Genomic DNA, 20401 nt, shown 5'->3' on the forward strand with positions numbered 1-20401 from the left:
CCATAACAAGACTGTAAAGCTGTGTTTGGTGAAGTTCAACGTGATGCTGCTCTGTAGTCTCATTTGGCCACTTGTTATCAGCCGCCTTTTTTAGGACACATAGCAGCTTTAAAGTTCACGAGTGGAGTCTTTATATCGTAGAACAAAACATGAAAATCTTTTAACCTTGTGTTAACCACAGACTTTATTTCAGGCATCTAACCAGAAACCCATCAAAAAAAAAATTCCACTGACTCTAAAACAAGGGAACCGGCAGTGGTAAAATGCTAACTCATTTCCGGGTTTTAGGACTCATTCCTGAGGCACTCTTTATAGTTACAAAGAGCTTTGCACAGACACTTGTAATGAATTTACAGATACCTAGTGCACCTCGATCCTGCATTCATAAAGAATAGAACATGTATAAAAAATGTTATTTAATATTAACTGTAGCGTGAGATGTGTTAGAGTCTTTATAAACAAGCAACCCTTCATATGAGAACAGAGCTCTTGACTATAAGTAGCATGTGACAACAAGGTGACTGTGAGTGGAGACAGTTCCATGGAGCGCAGCCTGAAAGTGACAGAGGCCATAATAACAGGATGTTTACAGCCTGTGGAATCGCTGCCAGGGATGACCACGAGCAGGCAGCGACCGTGGCTGGAAACCAGAGCAAAGAGGAAATACAGGCCAGCCAGGTTCCCTCCAGATGCACCAAACATATCCTTGCTGACTGTGAGCTTTATTTACAGACATACGCTACCTGGCTGGGGTCTGCTCAGGTAGATTTAAATCTACTATGACCTTTGATCCCTAAAGAAACCACTCTCAATTAACATGTGCAATGACAAGATTGTCTGTCTTCTAGCCTCCTTTTCAGTGTCACACACACACACACACACACACACACACACACACACTGTTCTCTGAAGTGGTCAGCTGCAGGTGACAGCAGACAGAAGGACACTGGTGGTTTCTGACACCAGGGAGGGAGCGTAGCAGATTCACTGTCACCAGTAGTTTCTTTTGCTCATCAGTGGACACTTGCTGCACCAGGCTGCAACATCCACCACAGCAGAGTCTCTACCATCATGGCTATCACTGACTTCCTCGCAGTCTCGGACATCACCTCGGCTATTAATGCTTGTAAAGGTGAGCTGATTTTGTGATTAAAATGAGTGCGTCTACATTGAAAATTGTTCTTGTCTTGATGTAAGGTGTCTACTACATCATAATTTTATCTAATCAAGTTTTGCCTGTGATTTCACTTTCAGCGAAGGACTCCTTCAACCCAAAGATGTTCTTCAGAACAGTGGGTTTATCCAAGAAAAATCCAACAGAGATCGAGAGGGTCTTTAAAATTTTGGATCAGGACAAAAGCGGCTTCATAGAACAGGATGAGTTACAGTTGAGTTTTATACACATGAAATATCTTATACATATATTCTGTTCCATCTATAATTCATAAGTCAAGCTGTATTTCACCAAACTTTTTTCTTAATGTGTCGCTTCATCCCCGCTCTTCGTCAGACTGTTCCTGCAGAACTTCTCCAAAGGAGCGAGGCCCCTGACTGCAGCTGAGACCAGAGGTTTCCTTCTGGAGGGAGACTCAGATGGAGACGGGAAGATCGGCTGGGAAGGTAGGCAGGTCCGAGGGCCACTTCACTGTAGATACTGCTCAGGGGTCCACTTTCTTTTGTGGTTTATTAGGCTTTAAGATTTGCTTTATCATAAGAAGGAGCAAACAGAGAGGTGATTGAGATCAGTGAAAAAGCTTTGAGTGTGAAGAATACGACGCCAAGCTACTTAATACTACTTACAGTAAGCTTAACAAGCAATCTGAAATGATGACATGATTTTTCTATTAATGCTAAGAGCAAAAACAGCCAATCAGATACAAGAATTTACCCATCTACAATGTTGTTCATTCTTTTTCGAAATCCTCACATATTACTTAGCGATAATATAATATTCTACAAAAAAGGTAAAGCAAATAGTGACTAAAAAGTGAAATTAACACAGTATTTTTTAATACATAACAACACAATTTTGTAATAAGGTTGAAAGAAATACTAAAATAGGAAGTTGGCTGAAATAGAAATAAAAAGAAATCAAACTACATCCAAGAACACAGGTCATACAGGAAGTAGTATCTCATTTACAAATGTGGACAATGAATCAGCATCAGCTTTATTCATTTTTCTTGTTTGCACTCCTGAAAAAGAGAAATAACATCTGTCACATGCACAAAACAAATGCAAATAACAGCCTGAAAACACCCTGTTCTGAATTATACAAGTTGCTTTCATCATGACAAATTGTAATTGTAAGTACAGCAAGAAATGTTTTTTTTTTTTAATCTTAAAGGAACAATTCACCCCATCCCCTTACATTTAGTGCTATTTGTCAATCTAGATTGTTTTGGGGTGTGTTGCAGAGTGTTGGATATATCAGTCATAGAGATGTCTGCCTTCTCTCTAATATAATGGAACTAGATGTCACTCGGCTTGTGGTGCTCAAAGAGGCATAAAAATAAAAAAAAACTCAACAGCAATATCTCTTTCCAGAAATCATGACCCAGTTACTCAAGATAATCCACAGACCTTGTTTCATGTAGGAACTATTTTCTGTCTATAGAACTACACCCCAAACCATATCACCGCACAGAAGGAAGCATGCATCTACTCAGCCCCTGCAGGATGTTGAGACGTGATCACAATTAATGCAAATTCAGCCAATCCCTATGCTTTGTGCGCCACCTTGCAATTTTGTCCAATCACCACAACTTTATCCCAAATTTGACTTTTTAAAACAGGTAAAATTTCAGTTCATTGTAGAGCTGGTCTCTGTTTATCATGAGACTACTGTTGCGGGAGTGTGAGCTACGTGCCTGGGACACACACAGTGACAGGTCTAACTGTTAGCATCACACAGCCATCAGAAATAGAATCTCATTCTCTGAGAAATGCTGAATGCTTATAATAATAGGCTCTGAATTTTAACATACCTCCATAACTTCACTGTGAAAAAAAGCCCCTAAAACATTGCATCATGCATCGCAATGTTTTTAGAAATGCAAATCCAAAAAACCAGCCCACGAAATTCTGGAGGGACTGTCTACTGCTGGCTCACCTAGCACCACTGAGCTAGCTAATATTACAGCTCAGTAATTGGAGAATGCTTATTTCCACATGGTTGTAAATAAAAAAAATGTCTAACATTCTTTCTTTTCTTTTTTTTTTCCAGAGTTTTCTGCGCTGGTCAAGTCATCATAAAGCATATGTGACTCCTATGATTTGTTGTATGGTGATAATCTCAGGGTGGACCTCCTTTTATAGTGTTTTAGCTACAGTAAATGACGCAGACTCATTCAGGGATCTTATGTGTTGAAAGTAATATGTTTTAACAGAAAGTAATATGATAAAGTAATGAAAGTAATCCACAAATTTAATCTTGTCTCTCTGCTATGTGTTCCTGCCAGAAAACTGTACAAATAAATACACTCTGCTCCGTGAAATGCTGAAGTGTGTGTTTTTCTGTTCCTGTTTATACTTAGGAAGACCCTTGTAGACATGAGCAGAATAATCTCACAAGCCTTGTGTTGTGATGTTATATTGAGCACTGGGAGAGGTCCAGCCTGTCCAGGGGGTCAGGAGGCTTTTGGTTTCTCTAATTAACACCAGGAGCAACTTTTCACAGTGCAAATGAAGCATTTGTCATTCTGGCAACCTGAATTTGACTCCTCAGATAAGGTGATTTGGTGTAAATTAAATGATAACACTTAAAAAAACATGAACTCAACATTTCACCTATTTTTCTTTCAAAGGTCCAGTGTGTAAGACCGAATATAATATGTATAATCACCTTGAAATAAGAATCAGCTTCACAAAAACAATGACTTTTTTATGTGAAACTGCTTTATTAAGTATTTTTATTGGTTTAAATAACCTGGCCCATTTGTTTTGGAGAGGAAGAGACCTCTGCAGATACTTTTTTCCCTGGGAAAGACCTCTTGAACGGATCTTAAGTTATAAAAGTTTTTATTGGTTTAAATAACCTGGCCCATTTGTTTTGGAGAGGAAGAGACCTCTGCAGATACTTTTTTCCCTGGGAAAGACCTCTTGAACGGATCTTAAGTTATAAAAGGAAAAAAGGTGAGCGTACATTAGTTGGTGCTGGGCTAGCAGCTTGTCCACGACATGCCAAACTGCATCAGAGTGGCACTCCCAGAAATGTTTTCATAGGGGTTGCCAGATGGAGCCACTGTAGCGATTGTGTCATGGCCCTCTTGGCCACCCCTTGGCAGTGCCACTGCAAAAACTTGAAGACGCTTCGTTTATTAGTGTGAATTGCAGACTGGGGGGGGGGGCACAGCTGGATCGGAGGGTCTGGCAGGCAGAGCTCAGTGATGGCTGCTGGTGGAATACTCGCAGTGACCCAGCAGAGAAACTGTGGGACAGGATAAAGTTTCTATGCAAGCACATTTACAGGACTTCTGTTAATGAAGCACATTTATTTGCCACTCTCTCTCAGATGGCAGAGGAATATATAGGTCACTTCTATTTCTGCTGCAGCATGAGAAAACAAACCTCTGCTCTCAGGTCAAGCATCAGAGAAGGGTCGTTGATTTAAAATCATACATTAGAAAATCTTAGACTTTTATGTGGTTGTTGATTTCTTAAAATATACGTGTGTTTATCAGTCCTATAGATGCTTACTGAGTTTGGGAAATTAGGGTTGAGCTGTCTGGGTATTCTGCTTATTTTGCAAAAACAAATGTACATTTCAAATATACAGATCGGAACATGATGGCGGTGGGTCGTCCTATGCTGTCTCAAATTGCAGAAGTTCATCCCCGCTGTGAGATATTTGTAATTTAAACCTGATGTGGAAGAAGCGGCAGGAATAGTTGCAGTATTAATGGCTGAGTCATTTGAGGTGAGAGACCTCACTTAACCACAGCAAATGTTTAAAGCCAAAGATTAATTTTACTGAAGTGAAAAAGAATATTTGTTCTGTAAGTGCTCCTTCAGGCTGCTGAGACATCACACACCTGAAACCACTGGTGTGGGGGAAGGAAGTGACAAATTAGACAACATATTTAAGATTTTAAGAGTTTATTTAGAAGCTGCAGTTAAACTGAGAGTTTATTATACCCATAGGTATAATATACAATACATATATGATGATTTGTGCAGTCAATTAAAATCTGCTGATATTAACTCTATATCATATCAGTCACAGGATCATCTCAACACTGCCACCTGATGTGTAACAGTCACATCACAGCCTGCACCCGTCATGAGTGCAAATATGGGCATGGAAAGACCCCCCGGACCAGTTCTTCATTTAATTTCATTGTCTGGTGCTGTGTAAGAACTCGGTGTCATTGAGCAATCACACATCCAAGTGTTGGCACGGAGGTAAGTTTATGGTGTTTCCTAAAAATAGCAACACAAATAGTTTCATCGCCATAAGGAGGAATGGCCTGAATGGGTGTAAGGGCTGAGCTCCAAAAATAAGAGCTGGCTTGGCGTTTCCTCAGCTGCGTGAGTAGATTGTGATCATATGCGCTATTCAATTAAAGCATTTCAATTAATCCCACTAGCTAGCCAATCAAACCCCTCCCCTCTCTGGCTCAGTAGTTACTACTTTCTGCAGCTGTCATTCAGCCTGTCCACAAACCCTCCATGATATTGCGCTAAACACAAGAACAGAGAAACGTTAGTTATTATTGGAGACATTCATGTTACAATCTGCGTAAAAAACACATGAAGACACACTGACTCAAAAAATATAATGTGATTTTTTTTTACTTGGTCACCACAGTACCATCTGCTGCCATAATCAGTCACAACAACCAGAGTTTTCCGACACTGGAATGTCACTGCAGACATTTTACGCACGCCAATTACGCACGGGCGCACCAAAACTGTACAGTTCAGAGGCACGTGTGGGTGATAAGTCATCACAGGTGATTATGATATAAAAGTATAGGGTGGCTCGTGCTTTGCTATAAACTACACAATTACATTGTTTTTTATAAATAAGAAAATCTAGCAATATACTTTAGATGGCTCAGCTGACAATGTAGCTGACATTTTAAAGGGCCATACACACAATATATTTTACAAACATCACAACCATTATTATAAAGATAAAGTTTAAAAGTCACATTAGAGAGTTTGTAAAAAAAAAAAAAAAAAAAAAACTTATATTAAGAAGTCTTAGATACAATGTTTAAAACACTTTGGCACAGTCTCTGAGTTAAGTTTCATCAACAAACCTGCCTGATAACAAAATAAGCAGCTGTCACACTCAAGCCTGCTCGAGCTGTCTGATAATTTGCAATGCACAACATAAAAGTTTACCTCACTCTTGCCTCCCGTGGTGCTCTGCACAGTCTAACAGATCAAAACTTCATGGCCACTACATGGAATACGTTTCACCCAAATCAGCAGCGTATATTATTAGCCTTATGCAATATCAAGCACTTTTGCATAGGCCTACACTTAGCCTACCATTTAAGCATCTTCATTTATGTGCATATAAATAGAACAGCTCTGTCTACTGGACACATTTTTCGACCCACTGCTTTGACTGCACTGCACACAGTGTCCATTACATAGCCTATGCATCATATTTCGGGCCAGTGAAGGTATATAAGCTCGCGGGAGAGGCTGAGGGTTTTCACTGCAGTGACTGAGCAGATTCATCTGAGCGAATCCACTCTCTACCTTTGGAGACAAACCTAAAGTGAGTTTCACTGAGGAGCTGCAGGCCTTTAGGCAAATCTACTTGCCTGACTCAAAAAGGGTTTTCGGGGCTTCGACTTCATGCAATGGGATATAAATCAAGCAAAGGGGCCGCACAGGGCCAGATTCTGAACATCAGAGGCTCAGAGTTTGGCTTTGGACTAACTAAGGAACCAAATGGGAAAAAAATTGCCAACCAACCACAGCTGCAAAGGATACTTGATCTTTTGCCTTGGAGGGCTTGGTTTTGGGATAATTGGACTACCTTTTCTGATCATTTGTGGCTTGTGTTTTGGGGATGCCAGAGAGGAATACTCACAGAGAGGAACTGTTAAATATATTGCATGATATATTTTAGATTACATGCACCTCTGTAACTTTGAAAGCAGTGAGGGAACTTAGCATGCTAAGCTTAAAAGTAAAACAGCTTAACTCCTGTCTGATTTGCTGCAGCTGAACTGATGAATTAATGACTTGTCCTCTGCTCTCCTCCCTTAGTCAAAAATGGCATTCGCCGGAATTCTGAATGACGCTGACATCACTGCAGCCCTTGCGGCTTGCCAAGGTAAACTCTACAATAAAAGTGACACAGCAGGCAATATTTTAGTTGAGGAGAGCCTAGACGGGAGCTACACGTGCACAAAATCCACAGTCAGATCTGTGTTGCAAGACTTCTTGTCCTTAATGCTGCAGGATTCAGTTGCAAACAGAGAATCACATCATCAGATTACAGCCTGATGTTTTTGCATTTAACACTATGGGGTTGTCTTGGGGCTGGATCAACAGTGCAGCTAGCTTGCAGAATGTGCAATTTCCGCACATCTTAGCAGAAAGTAATTTGTATCAGCATAGCAATTGTAAGAAAAACACCTCTGCAAATTAATCTAAAATGAGTGCCAGACAAAGCTGAGGTCAGGGAAGAGTATCAACGGACCGCTAGGCCTTGCAGCTGTAAAACACTCATCAGTCTCTGTGTGATATATCTACACCATATCACTTGACCTCTCTTCTGTCTCCTCACAGCTGCCGACTCTTTCAAGCACAAGGACTTCTTTTCCAAGGTCGGTCTTACTGGCAAGAGCCCCGATGACATCAAGAAGGCCTTTGCCGTGATTGACCAGGACAAGAGTGGCTTCATTGAGGAGGATGAGCTGAAGTAGGCACCATCTCTTAAGCTTTTCACCTACAGCTTCTCTGAACCTTGTAGTGCAGGGATCATCGTTCTTTGGACCACAGTGAACTGGGGATGATAGTGCACCAAAGCTTCTGAGAAGTAGAAAAACAGTAACTCTATGCCAGCTCTGGTGTCTGATGGCACAGCAGAGGAGATAACAGAACAGCTTTAAATTTTGAGCCAAATTAAATCTTAAATTATCCAGAACAATACAATAAGAAGAGATTTTCTGAAACATGACCTCTACAAACTCTCAATTCATGATCTGGCAGAAGAAATATTTACATGTCTATTCCTGTCCTTACTCTGTATTTACTGTGCCACTCAGTATTTCCCTCTGATCACCCCCTACAGGCTGTTCCTGCAGAACTTCTCTTCCTCTGCCAGAGCTCTGACCGATGCTGAGACCAAGGCTTTCCTCAAGGCCGGTGACACTGATGGTGACGGCATGATCGGATGCGATGGTGAGAAAACAAGAGGAACTTTATTGGGAATTCAGATTTAATGTCTTCAAATGTATGCAAAGCTCTCCAGAGATCTTAAAATAAAAACACTCTCTTTCTGTCTCCCTGCAGAGTTTGCCGCCCTGGTCAAGGGATAAATGAAGCAACAGACCAACATCTTACTTCACTACTCTAAAGGAACAACTTGAGCCAAGACTCCTCTCTTCTTCTCCTCTTCCCTTTCACTCTCTCTCTTCAACTCTACATGGCTTTTATACACTTGACCTTTTACCCCCCTGGCCTTAGACACACCGCTTCCCCCCTTTCTCTCTCTCTCTCTGGCAACGTTCACCCCTTTGCTGTCCACGATGAATGTACCTGACTAAGTGTATAGCGTGGTTAACTTGTGTCTTTCTCTCTCTCACTCACTTCTGTCATTGTTTTACTATGTGAGTTTTGCTAACTGTGAGATCAGTGATGATGCACTTTTATGGGAAACGGACAGACGATGAGCTAACAATAAAGGTTCTTTTTCAATAACATCTGACCCTGGTTTTCAATATGCTTTTCAAGCAGTGAATCAAAGTTACAAAAAATTGTTGTGACAGTAAAGGTAACATTCTGACAATGCAGGAAATGGTCTTAACACCCATGTTAGCCTCCAGTTTTTACACTAAAGAGGACGATTTAGATGATGAATCTGGGAAAAGGAAAAACATTTTACAAAATAAATCTGACCATTTTATCTAGATCAATCCACTAAATGACCACATGAGAATAAATCTCAGGCCACTGAGGCCACAGCAATGACTATGGCTACAAGTGACAGTAAACATTAAGCTAAAATGCTAATTTAAAGCAACAGCAGCACAAGTGGAGAAGAGTCAAAAAGTCAGCGAAGTTACTCAGTAATGTGCATTATACAGCAATTTTTACCTAAAGTTTGCTGACATTAACCTCCAAACCATACCTAATATTAGCCAACATTAGCTAGCATGAACCTCTGTAAACTGCAATCTGACATAGCCAAACTGTGAAAGTCAATCCGCTAAAGTCAAAGACCAACATTGTGGAAGAGACATCTGTAAATCAGTGGATACATTTAGTTGAGCTCACAATCCAAGTGGCAACCCGCCCGAGGCTGAAATATGAAGGTGCCAAAAACTGCAGTTCTCTGAATGGCCACTTGAGGCTGGCTCCAGAAGCGAAGCGAGTCCGTCCCCATAGACCCCCATAGCAGAAATATACAGTACAGGCCAAAAGTTTGGACACACCTTCTCATTCAATGCGTTTTCTTTATTTTCATGACTATTTACATTGTAGATTCTCACTGAAGGCATCAAAACTATGAATGAACACGTGGAGTTATGTACTTAACAAAAAAAGGTGAAATAACTGAAAACATGTTTTATATTCTAGTTTCTTCAAAATAGCCACCCTTTGCTCTGATTACTGCTTTGCACACTCTTGGCATTCTCTCCATGAGCTTCAAGAGGTAGTCACCTGAAATGGTTTCCACTTCACAGGTGTGCCTTATCAGGGTTAATTAGTGGAATTTCTTGCTTTATCAATGGGGTTGGGACCATCAGTTGTGTTGTGCAGAAGTCAGGTTAATACACAGCCGACAGCCCTATTGGACAACTGTTAAAATTCGTATTATGGCAAGAACCAATCAGCTAACTAAAGAAAAACGAGTGGCCATCATTACTTTAAGAAATGAAGGTCAGTCAGTCGGGAAAATTGCAAAAACTTTAAATGTGTCCCCAAGTGGAGTCGCAAAAACCATCAAGCGCTACAACGAAACTGGCACACATGAGGACCGACCCAGGAAAGGAAGACCAAGAGTCACCTCTGCTTCTGAGGATAAGTTCATCCGAGTCACCAGCCTCAGAAATCGCAAGTTAACAGCAGCTCAGATCAGAGACCAGATGAATGCCACACAGCGTTCTAGCAGCAGACCCATCTCTAGAACAACTGTTAAGAGGAGACTGCGCGAATCAGGCCTTCATGGTCAAATAGCTGCTAGGAAGCCACTGCTAAGGAGAGGCAACAAGCAGAAGAGATTTGTTTGGGCCAAGAAACACAAGGAATGGACATTAGACCAGTGAAAATCTGTGCTTTGGTCTGATGAGTCCAAATTTGAGATCTTTGGTTCCAACCACCATGTCTTTGTGAGACGCAGAAAAGGTGAACGGATGGATTCCACATGCCTGGTTCCCACTGTGAAGCATGGAGGAGGAGGTGTGATGGTGTGGGGGTGTTTTGCTGGTGACACTGTTGGGGATTTATTCAAAATTGAAGGCACACTGAACCAGCATGGCTACCACAGCATCCTGCAGCGACATGCCATCCCATCCGGTTTGCGTTTAGTTGGACGATCATTTCTTTTTCAACAGGACAATGACCCCAAACACACCTCCAGGCTGTGTAAGGGCTATTTGACCAAGAAGGAGAGTGATGGAGTGCTGCGGCAGATGACCTGGCCTCCACAGTCACCGGACCTGAACCCAATCGAGATGGTTTGGGGTGAGCTGGACCGCAGAGTGAAGGCAAAGGGGCCAACAAGTGCTAAACACCTCTGGGAACTCCTTCAAGACTGTTGGAAAACCATTTCAGGTGACTACCTCTTGAAGCTCATGGAGAGAATGCCAAGAGTGTGCAAAGCAGTAATCAGAGCAAAGGGTGGCTATTTTGAAGAAACTAGAATATAAAACATGTTTTCAGTTATTTCACCTTTTTTTGTTAAGTACATAACTCCACATGTGTTCATTCATAGTTTTGATGCCTTCAGTGAGAATCTACAATGTAAATAGTCATGAAAATAAAGAAAACACATTGAATGAGAAGGTGTGTCCAAACTTTTGGCCTGTACTGTATGTTTCCAGCAGCCTCGTTCAAATAGCTATTTTCTCTTTTCCCGCCTCACTTCATGAAAACTGTACAATTTTTATACAAATCACCTGTTTACATTTTTAAAGTTACCCATAATTAAGGGTGGTGTGTTTCGAGTGACAGGCTGTCAGCCAATAGTGTCCTCGGCTTCTCAGTCAGATCCACCCCTCGCTCTTCCACAGCGCCAGCCTCTTGGCCAAATATGGTCGCTTCTGGCTCCAAAAAGCCAAGATGGCGACGGCCAAAAGCTGAATTGGAGGCTTCAAAATGGGAGTCCGCTAACTAATGGGTGACATCACAATAGGTACAACCAATATTTTTACAGTCTATGCATGAACCCCACGATGCGGGAGATCTGGGTAATTTTACACCCAGAAAGTCAGACTTTTTTAGCCTCATATGCAACTGAGGACTTGAATCAATGAGGGCCTGCCTCCAATGCAGTGTTCAGTTCTCTTTATACATAGCAGCAAGGCCATAGCAGCAAAACCCCTGAGAGTGCTAAATTGACCAATGGTGCATTTCATTTCTTATGAATTCAACTTTTCATTTGTAAGAGGAAGATTGTGTTGCTTCTTCTTTAAAAAAGTCAGTCTCACCTTAAAAGTTGCCTTTCACGTTATAAACAGGGACTATTGTTGGAAGTCTAATCCAGATGTGATGATGTAATAAAGAACACAAAATGTAATCTCTTAAAATAGACACAAACACACTCACATGCACCCGACTCCTGCCCTGTATGTTAATCCAGCTCTCATCTCATACAGTATGAGGTGGCGGTGAAGGTTTAACTCCTCCTCAGGTCATGCCCCAAGATGGCTCTGCGTTGAGGGGAAGCAGCCACAAGATGGCGCCTGTAATCTGTCAGTAAGTCACAAGGGTTTCAGATGTTTGATGGTTTTATATTGCAAACTTATAGGCATGGAAATACGCTATATTTGTTTCCTGAGCTTCACATGACTTAGGCCTTAATAGCTTGTTTTTTTAGTATAACAAGTGGCTCTGAGACAGAAAACGCTCTCACTCACAAAGTGTGAAGTCAGAGCTTCACAGCTTGAGACACTTTTGAGAATAATGAGATTTATTCCCTTGGTTCTCGTTACAAAAAAGCATCCCTCCCCTTTCTCTGCTAATGCCATTAGTGCTGACTGGATTCACAGGAGACGCTGCTGTGTCAGATTGTTTGAGAGGCTTCCCTTCACAGACAACAAACTCATCAGTTTAGAGTGGCCTGTTGTCATGGTGACCAGGTGCAAACCTTAAAAAACCCCTAAAAACCACGCATAGTTAAAACGCATCATAATACTCAAAACTGACCAAGCATCTAACCTGTGTTACACATAAGTGAATGATGTGAGTTAAAAAAGTCAAATATTTCTGGTATTATTTTGACTGAAAATCTTGTTTTTGTGTGTTTCTATATCTTCTACTGTCACAGAAGTAGATTTTTGATGACACACTATTGTGTTTTTGGAGAGACGGTTCTGCTCAGGATCATATTCCATAAAATATTTCCCTTTTTTCCAACTTCCTCCCCCTCTGATGACAATCTGATAGAGACTGGTAATAGGATACTGCATTGTTTCTTTGTTAAAACACAAGATTCACTTCAGCTAAAGTCAAATTTACACCACAGTTCTCTTTTAACCTGTTAATCAGGCTTATGGGTAAATAAAATACACCCCAAACAGCCAGACAGTGCGGTTTCGAGTCCCTATCTTTTACTGACAAAGCTTGAAATATCAGTGTGATGTAAGATGAGGATAACAATCCCTTGCCTGCTGAGATGATGTGACCTGCTGCTCTATGTTTGTCTGAATTTAGGAGATTATTCACTAAAACCAAAGAGAGAAAAGGGGCCTGATTAAATTTGAGATGTCCGTAAGCTTGCACACATGCACCTGCAGAGAGGTGGGGGGATGGAGAGGAGGGAAGGGAGAGAGGAGAGAGAAATGTATCACAGGGGGAAAAGTTGATTGGACCAAACCCACAGTTTTATGACAGTGAAGTAGAGAGACAGAGCAGCGAGTAGCGGATATAAAACAGTGAAGGTTAATTGGGCAGGTGAGGAACACGAGAAGGAGGCGGCGGGTTGCGAGAAAACTTGATCCGCAGACAGGTTGGAAACTCAAGCATCCTTCGGTGCATCCACCCCGGTGTATATAAGAGTGAGCCAGCTGTCAGCGGGCACCACAAAGCCTTATCTCTCTCTGCTGCTGCTGCTGCTGCTGCTGCCGCGTTGGACCTGGACGGAGAGGAAAGCGAGCCAACAGCGGTGAGTCCCACAGCTGCACGGGGGAGGACACAGGTGCTGGCCAGGTGTGCTACCTGCCTGCTCAGTGGGGAAGCGGAGCTGGCACTAGAACCATAGCCTGTATTATATGTTATTTTAATTTTTTGCAGGGGTTTATGCACATTTTAGCTTAGTCTGAAATTCCTTAAGTGACTAAAAGCAGTATTTTGCCAGCAGACTACCGACTAAAACGAGCAATTCATGATTTGTTAAAAGATTTTCTCAAGCGGTTAGGTCAAATATAGGACTTCTTTTCAGCACATTAAACATTTATTGCCATGAAATATTCCTATAGGATGATAAATATAACTTAAAACAATAAAAAATGAGAACACAAGAACTCCTCAGACTTTAAGGGACTGTACTAAAATTATTACAGTATGTACACTTTTCAAAACAGCTTTTCCAAAGTGCTTTACAGTCAATAATAAAATGCATATCTGTACACAGCATGAAAACATAAAGCAAAAAATATAATTTGTAAAATGGATACTCAATAACAAAACAATAAAAGACAAATAAAACCAAAAGAAATTGCAAGCAACACATTTCTGTATCTGTTTGGAGTGCAGCAGCTGGTGTTTAAACTTTTTCTGATGATGGATTTATATTTGCTTAATTTATTTTGAGGTAAAATTATATTAATATTATTGGTAGGGTAAAGGACCAATATTAATAACACTGTTGAGGCTTTTGCTTTGTTTTGTTTTTTGTTGTTGTTTTTTTCATAAAATAAAATATAAGCCTCACCCTCGCTTCACACCCCAATAACTTTTGCACAGTCCCTGAGTGCCAATTATCTGGCACAGCCCAACCAATCCAATTAAGCAGTTCAAGGACACCAAATAGCCTCAGTCACCAAGATGCCACCAGGGGAAATACAACCAGGAAGCCTGATAAATCAGATGGATCATAACATAATTGTTAGGAATTTAAAAAAAGAAATACATGACAACACACAAGCAGTTTAGCCTCATGAATTTGCTATAGTAATACATGTAAGATTGTGGTTTCACTGATTCTCTAAAATCTTTCTGACAATTTGAGCACATTTGCCAAACAATCATGATTGAACTTTTGATGGGATCATAATATTAACCTAGATACATCTGCAAATACAAAAAAAAGTTAATCCAGCAGGACACAAAAAACAGACTGGGAGCAACTTACAAAACCTGAGGTAGGTGAAGAAGATGTGTATCTGAAAGAAAGTGTGTGTGTGTGTGTGTGTGTGTGTGTGTGTGTGTGTGTGAGAATAATTTACCGAGCTTTTCTTTATCCCTACAGGACCAACATGTCGCTCACCTCCATTCTTTCAGCTGAGGCCATTGAAAAGGCTGTCAAGGACTGTCAAGGTAGCATCTCCACAGACACACACACACACACACACACACTGGACTAAGCAAATTATTCAGAATACGTGGCTCATCTATCTAGACTTCAACATTATGATGATACCGTCACGGGATCAACAGCTTTAATTTTAACTAACTAAATTCACACCTAATTATGATAAAATGCACAATAATCTCACAATAATCCACAGTTGATAAATCAACGTGCTCATAATCTGTGTGGCATTCAGTCACTCTCTGATCTGCAAAACACTCTGCGACATAATCTTCTCTACAGCTACAGTATCCTCTCCGCTAAAGTCATATCCAGCTTTAACTGAATTTGAAAAGGTTTTCAATCATCTTGTCTGTTTTAGCCGAGGCATTTGTCAACAGGACTTAAAAGATAAAAACAGGAGTGGAAAATCTCCCACCTGGACAGCAGCCACATGTTGGTTTAATCTGCACATCAGCTCCTAACCTGCTGAACTTCCTGGGTCAGCTCTAACCCCCTTTTTGCCTCAGTTCTTTTTTTATATATAAATATATCTGTAGTTGTTTGTCCCTGTGTCATGTGTCTCCAGCTCCGGACTCTTTCTGCTACAAAAAGTTCTTCCAGCTGTGTGGCCTGTCCTCAAAGACGCCCCAGGAAGTCAAAGATGTCTTCAGGATCCTTGATGAGGACAACAGCGGCTTCATTGAGGAGTCTGAGCTCAAGTGAGGGAAACAGTCATAGTTAGGATCTATGACTACAGGATCTAACAATTTTCTCTGAGGACACAGTGGCAAAGGCAGCTGCTTAGGGTGCCATCCACAGTTAATTTACAGGCCCAAATATTGTATTACTTTCACAGTAAAAATGTAAAAGTATGGTCATTGCAGCTGTAAAGTTACAGTATATAGTTGTAAGTTTACAAAAAAGTACTGTAATATCACAACTGTGAAGTCACAATAAGTTACTGTGAGGATATTTAGCAGTAAATTACTGTGACGCTTACTGTGAAAGTCATGCAATATTTGGCCAGTAATTTACTGTGATTTTACGTAAATATGGTAATGCATTAGAAACTATCAAATATCTCCCTTCATGCATGGATGGATTAAGGAACAAGATCTGCCAAGGGGCCCATTTTCTCATGATCCCCAAATGCTTTCATGCAAAGAAAAGCTACTTCGAGTGACATCATTTTCACATAAAAGAATTTGGAGTGAGTTACAGAGGTGTATGTGTCAGACAGAAAAAGAGATTTCCTACAATAAATCACATGATGGTATTATTGGGACGGCAGCATTAAGCCGTCTTCTAATAATCCACTATGGCAGAAGTGTTATTATCGCAATAGTGTTACATAATTCACCCTGAGGGTCGACAAGCTGTGCAATTTAGGAATTGGTGCCTTTATGTGTTTTTAACAGTGGACAGTCAGCTCAAATAATGTATCACAGCAAATAAACTTTGTGTGTGTGTAGGTTCTTCCTGCAGCGGTTTGTCCCCGGGGCGCGGACACTGACTGAGGCAGAAACCAAGAGCTTCATCTCAGCAGCTGATGATGACAGCGATGGCAGAATTGGAGCAGAGGGTCGGTATCAGATTTCTCAGATTGTATTTGTACAAACTCATGATGTAGTCAGAAAGCATCTCATTGGTTGGACTAAATATCAGCGGGTGGAGTCAAAAAACCACAATCTGTGTCGATGGAGAAGAGACAGCTATTTTTATGCAGCTTAGAGCACTTTTTACTTACAGGGGAAAAAATGCTTCCTGGACATTATTAGTAATTCACCAGACCAGAATTTAAATGTGAAAAGATGGTTGGACAGGTTGTTTAAGTATTATTATTATCATTTTTTATGCTTCAAGAAAATGCTAGTGTTTCGGACCTGCTTATCGAGGTTTCTATGATCTTCTGTGTTGTACCTTTAAAATCCCAGATTGTAGCTACACTGCAGTACTCCTGTTCAAATGTGGGGAAACCGTGTGGTTTCTTTTCTCCAGAAAATCTTCACTCAATTTCAGACACTTCAGACACTGTTAGACTGGCTGCTTAGGTTAAACTCAATCAGATTATTTCTTTCACTGGAAACACACACATAATCATCACTGTGCACCAGAGGTGTGGACTAGAGTCAAATGTCCAGACTCAGGCTCGAGTCACAAATTTGATGATGTAAGACTTGACTTGGCAAAATCAAAAAACACTTGCAACTTGACTTGGATTTCAGCACCAATGACTTGTGACTTCATTTGGACTTGAACCTTTTGAATACTTGATACCGTCCTCCAAGCCCAAAAGGTTAAAAAGTATGTCACTTATGAAGTTTTAAATGAATCTGGTAATTTCCCCTTCATTTCCTAAATCAATTAACGCTATTCTTTCCCAGCAAGTCGACACTTGATTCCCCAGATCCACTTTGTTTGAACAAATCTGACAGCATCCAATCAAGCTGCAGGAGAAAACCATGAATACCAATGTTACTGAGCACCAGTTAGAAAAAAGACTCAACTGTGTGGTGGTCAACAAAAATTGAATTGCAGCATGCAAAACATGTGGGTCAGAAATTACAAATAGATGCAACAACGTCCAACAAACTTGTTTTAACATAATAATACAAAATTTAAAAAGCTTTGATGAGTTTTGTTAATCAATATATCATTACTTTTTCATTAACATGCATTACAGTTTGTGAAGACTGCATTGTGACTTGTGTAGGACTCAAAATGGTAAATGGACTGCCTTTCTAGTCCTCCGACCACTCAAAGCGCTTTTTACACTATGCGTCACATTCACCTGTTCACACACACATTCATACACCTGTGGCTGAGGCTACTATACAGGGTGCCACCTGTTACTCAGTTTTTAACACACTCACACACTGAAGGAACAGCCATTGGGGCAATATGGGGTTCAGTATTTTGCCCAAGAACACTTTGACACATGGACTGGAGGAGCGGGGGATTGAACTGCTGATCTTCAGATTAGTGGACTCTCTCCTGAGCCCCAGCCCTGAAAAATTTAGTGTTGGACTTCAATCAATCAGTCAAGTCAATCATTTATTTGTCACATTATGCAACATACGACTCCAGTCAAATGTGTTCCCATCAACTTAATTTAATTTTTGCACTGTAGTTTAGTCCTTTTTCATGTCTTCTGACATTGTTGGCTGCTGCTTTTTAATCGTCCATGTTTCCGGATGGTTCTGGTAATCCATGGCTTCTGGTTGAGGAATGATTTAACGATCTAAACAAGCTGACCCAACAAGATAGCCCCATGGCCACTCCTCCTGAACTTGGGCAGTGATTCTGTTCTACAGCCACCTCTGAACAGTGTACAGCAGTGATCCACAGCAGGAATGGGACGGCACCTCACATTCGCACTGTCGCACCAGTCCTTATTTACCGTAAAGCACCTTCTCATGCCAGAGTCCTCTGCTCTGTCAGATCGGCATCTAGAAAGAGAGCCTCCTGGTTGAATGCCACTGTCCAGGCTTTAGCCAAGTTTCAGTCAATCAAAGGATATTACAGCTCCTGATATCCTGCTGGGAACTGATGCGACATGGAGGTCGTCTGGTTTACTTTCCAATGCCTGTACAATGGCTAGTAGGATGCCAGATCAGCTGATGTCCATTATTCTCCATTTTTTTCTCAATGTTTACTGATGTTTACATTCGAAAACTTTGGCCTGGCAAGCTATCAGCTAGCAAGCTAGAATTCGGCAGAGAGGGAGAGTTTACAGACTGGTGAGGTAATTTCTTAATTCCGATGAGTGACCCACAGCCACACGATACTGCCGTCCAAGCCAACTGCAAAAGGACCACCAAGAATTTCAAAAAAAAATAAGAGCCTATTTAGCTTAAATTTAGCTCGGAGCTGACAAAGAGGCAACTGGCAACTGGAAGCATCTGTGCCTACACCTTGGGACTTGACTTGGGACTTGAAAAGCAGTGACTTGGTCCCATCTTTGCTGTGCACTGCCTTGGGCTTCTTTAGTTACAGTAAATAGAGGACTGATTGTAGGAGTCATAGGTACAGCTACCAAATTGTTTGCATTAGTTTTGCTCTTCAAGTTCAGTGTCAGTGCATGTTTATCCCCCAAGGCAAGTTTTGCTTTCCTATGACTTTGAGCTTATTTATCAGATGCATTAGACGAGTATGACAGTTGGTTTGTTCAGTGTGTATTTGCTGCGAGCACTCAAAATTATATCAACATCTTGAGGCTCTTTGTTTAAGCATGTTGTTTCAGATTAGTCACCATGGAAACCATCTGTATTGATGACAGAAGTCATGACCTCCAGATGCTCGTCCCAGTTTTGCTCACCAGCAATATCTGAGCTCAGCTATCTTACATAATCGGATAAAGGATTTGGACAATCTAGAAAATGTTGACCATCACATTCAGTGATTATTTTTGCAGATGATTCATGGCCATTTCAACATGCTTTTCTTTCTGTAGAATTCCAGACCATGGTCCTGTCCTGAGTTTTCCTGATGACAAGAGCTCAAGTCTTCGGGTCTTCGGTCCTCTCCCTGTGTCTGGACTCTTCTGACCCTGGCCTCCATTCCCAGTGACTTCTCATGTTTTCTACTAAATTCTGTGTGTGCTAATTGTTTTTAAATGACCTTTTGTCCATTTAAAGACAGCAGACTTTTAATGTGTCTTTGTGTTGGTCCATGTTTTCTTTTCTGTGCACACCCCACCTCTGTCAGTGAATGAGACCAAATAAACATGTGGAAACACAGATCGCCTCTTCATGCTCATCTCTTCTTAGAATATGTGGCATGGGAAAACAAATGCTGTAAAAGCATTCCTCTTATTATATCCTATGTGCAACAATAATACCTAATTTACTGGACACACATAAGAAAAGATGTTTAGAGATCAACATGGGTGCAGATTATTGTTGGTATCAATGTAGCTCATGACTGGGTTGGGGAGTAGAGTAATACAAGTAGCGGTGTTACATAAATTAAAATACAAAATGTACTCTGTTTTTTGTTTTATTTGCTCAAAGATTCACATGAGGCACCTATTTCCCATAAACAGACACTGTCAGAAAAGTGTTTTTGGCATATCCAAACAACTGAGCTCAAAAAGATGATTTTGAGGTATTCCAGAAGTAATCCAAAGTATTTAGAATACATCCCTTAGTTTAAATAATCAATTTGAATATGTTACAAATAAAATTTTAGGGCATGTAATCAACACTGCTCATGACTATATAGTATATTATTCTTACATCACCATCCACTGAGCTGAAGAAATGTGTTTATCCATTTTTAACTTTAACAAAAAACTCTTCAGAAACAAAACATTGAATGGTTACAAGCTGGACCAGTGACTTTCTATTTTGTTATTTCTAGTTTGTGGACTGTTTGATGGTTTTGGTACATCCGTTCTGATTATTTTGTTCATGTTCTGTCCAAAAGGGGAATCATTTCTTTAAGTCAACCAAGATAAATATTATGGACACTAATAGCCATAAATTTAACTTTTATTTTCTATGATTAATATCTAAAAAAGAAGGGGTAGGA

General features: G+C 40.7%; 3 protein-coding genes across 3 annotated transcripts; all 3 read left to right on the forward strand.

Moving 5' to 3' along the window:
* The first annotated feature begins 962 nt into the window (after positions 1-962).
* LOC117246893 (parvalbumin, thymic-like) lies at positions 963-3497 on the forward strand. Its single transcript, XM_033610909.2, has 4 exons — positions 963-1132; positions 1255-1387; positions 1511-1620; positions 3227-3497. Exons 1-4 carry the CDS (start codon positions 1072-1074, stop codon positions 3253-3255), a joined length of 333 nt encoding a protein of 110 aa, XP_033466800.1. The 5' UTR covers positions 963-1071; the 3' UTR covers positions 3256-3497.
* A 3099-nt stretch (positions 3498-6596) lies between these two features.
* On the forward strand, positions 6597-8894 carry pvalb3 (parvalbumin 3). The gene is made up of 5 exons (XM_033610661.2): positions 6597-6736; positions 7234-7300; positions 7759-7891; positions 8264-8373; positions 8485-8894. Exons 2-5 carry the CDS (start codon positions 7240-7242, stop codon positions 8508-8510), a joined length of 330 nt encoding a protein of 109 aa, XP_033466552.1. The 5' UTR covers positions 6597-6736; positions 7234-7239; the 3' UTR covers positions 8511-8894.
* Positions 8895-13209: 4315 nt separating this feature from the next.
* pvalb9 (parvalbumin 9) lies at positions 13210-19608 on the forward strand. Its single transcript, XM_033610901.2, has 5 exons — positions 13210-13519; positions 14825-14892; positions 15456-15588; positions 16342-16451; positions 19323-19608. Exons 2-5 carry the CDS (start codon positions 14832-14834, stop codon positions 19346-19348), a joined length of 330 nt encoding a protein of 109 aa, XP_033466792.1. The 5' UTR covers positions 13210-13519; positions 14825-14831; the 3' UTR covers positions 19349-19608.
* The last annotated feature ends 793 nt before the right edge of the window (positions 19609-20401 follow it).

The sequence above is a fragment of the Epinephelus lanceolatus genome, chromosome 21 (genome assembly GCF_041903045.1).
Source record: "Epinephelus lanceolatus isolate andai-2023 chromosome 21, ASM4190304v1, whole genome shotgun sequence".
NCBI classification, from domain to species: domain Eukaryota; kingdom Metazoa; phylum Chordata; class Actinopteri; order Perciformes; family Serranidae; genus Epinephelus; species Epinephelus lanceolatus.

What these genes read in the sequence shown, in the direction of transcription:
- LOC117246893 (XM_033610909.2), top strand. Translation starts at nt 1,072, where the DNA reads ATGGCTATCACTGACTTCCTCGCAGTCTCGGACATCACCTCGGCTATT. An exon ending in ATAGAACAGGATGAGTTACA is followed by an intron (nt 1,388 to 1,510) that starts GTTGAGTTTTAT and finishes GCTCTTCGTCAG; the next exon opens with ACTGTTCCTGCAGAACTTCT. An exon ending in CGGGAAGATCGGCTGGGAAG is followed by an intron (nt 1,621 to 3,226) that starts GTAGGCAGGTCC and finishes TTTTTTTTCCAG; the next exon opens with AGTTTTCTGCGCTGGTCAAG.
- pvalb3 (XM_033610661.2), top strand. Translation starts at nt 7,240, where the DNA reads ATGGCATTCGCCGGAATTCTGAATGACGCTGACATCACTGCAGCCCTT. An exon ending in AGCCCTTGCGGCTTGCCAAG is followed by an intron (nt 7,301 to 7,758) that starts GTAAACTCTACA and finishes GTCTCCTCACAG; the next exon opens with CTGCCGACTCTTTCAAGCAC. An exon ending in CGGCATGATCGGATGCGATG is followed by an intron (nt 8,374 to 8,484) that starts GTGAGAAAACAA and finishes GTCTCCCTGCAG; the next exon opens with AGTTTGCCGCCCTGGTCAAG.
- pvalb9 (XM_033610901.2), top strand. Translation starts at nt 14,832, where the DNA reads ATGTCGCTCACCTCCATTCTTTCAGCTGAGGCCATTGAAAAGGCTGTC. An exon ending in ATTGAGGAGTCTGAGCTCAA is followed by an intron (nt 15,589 to 16,341) that starts GTGAGGGAAACA and finishes GTGTGTGTGTAG; the next exon opens with GTTCTTCCTGCAGCGGTTTG. An exon ending in TGGCAGAATTGGAGCAGAGG is followed by an intron (nt 16,452 to 19,322) that starts GTCGGTATCAGA and finishes TTCTTTCTGTAG; the next exon opens with AATTCCAGACCATGGTCCTG.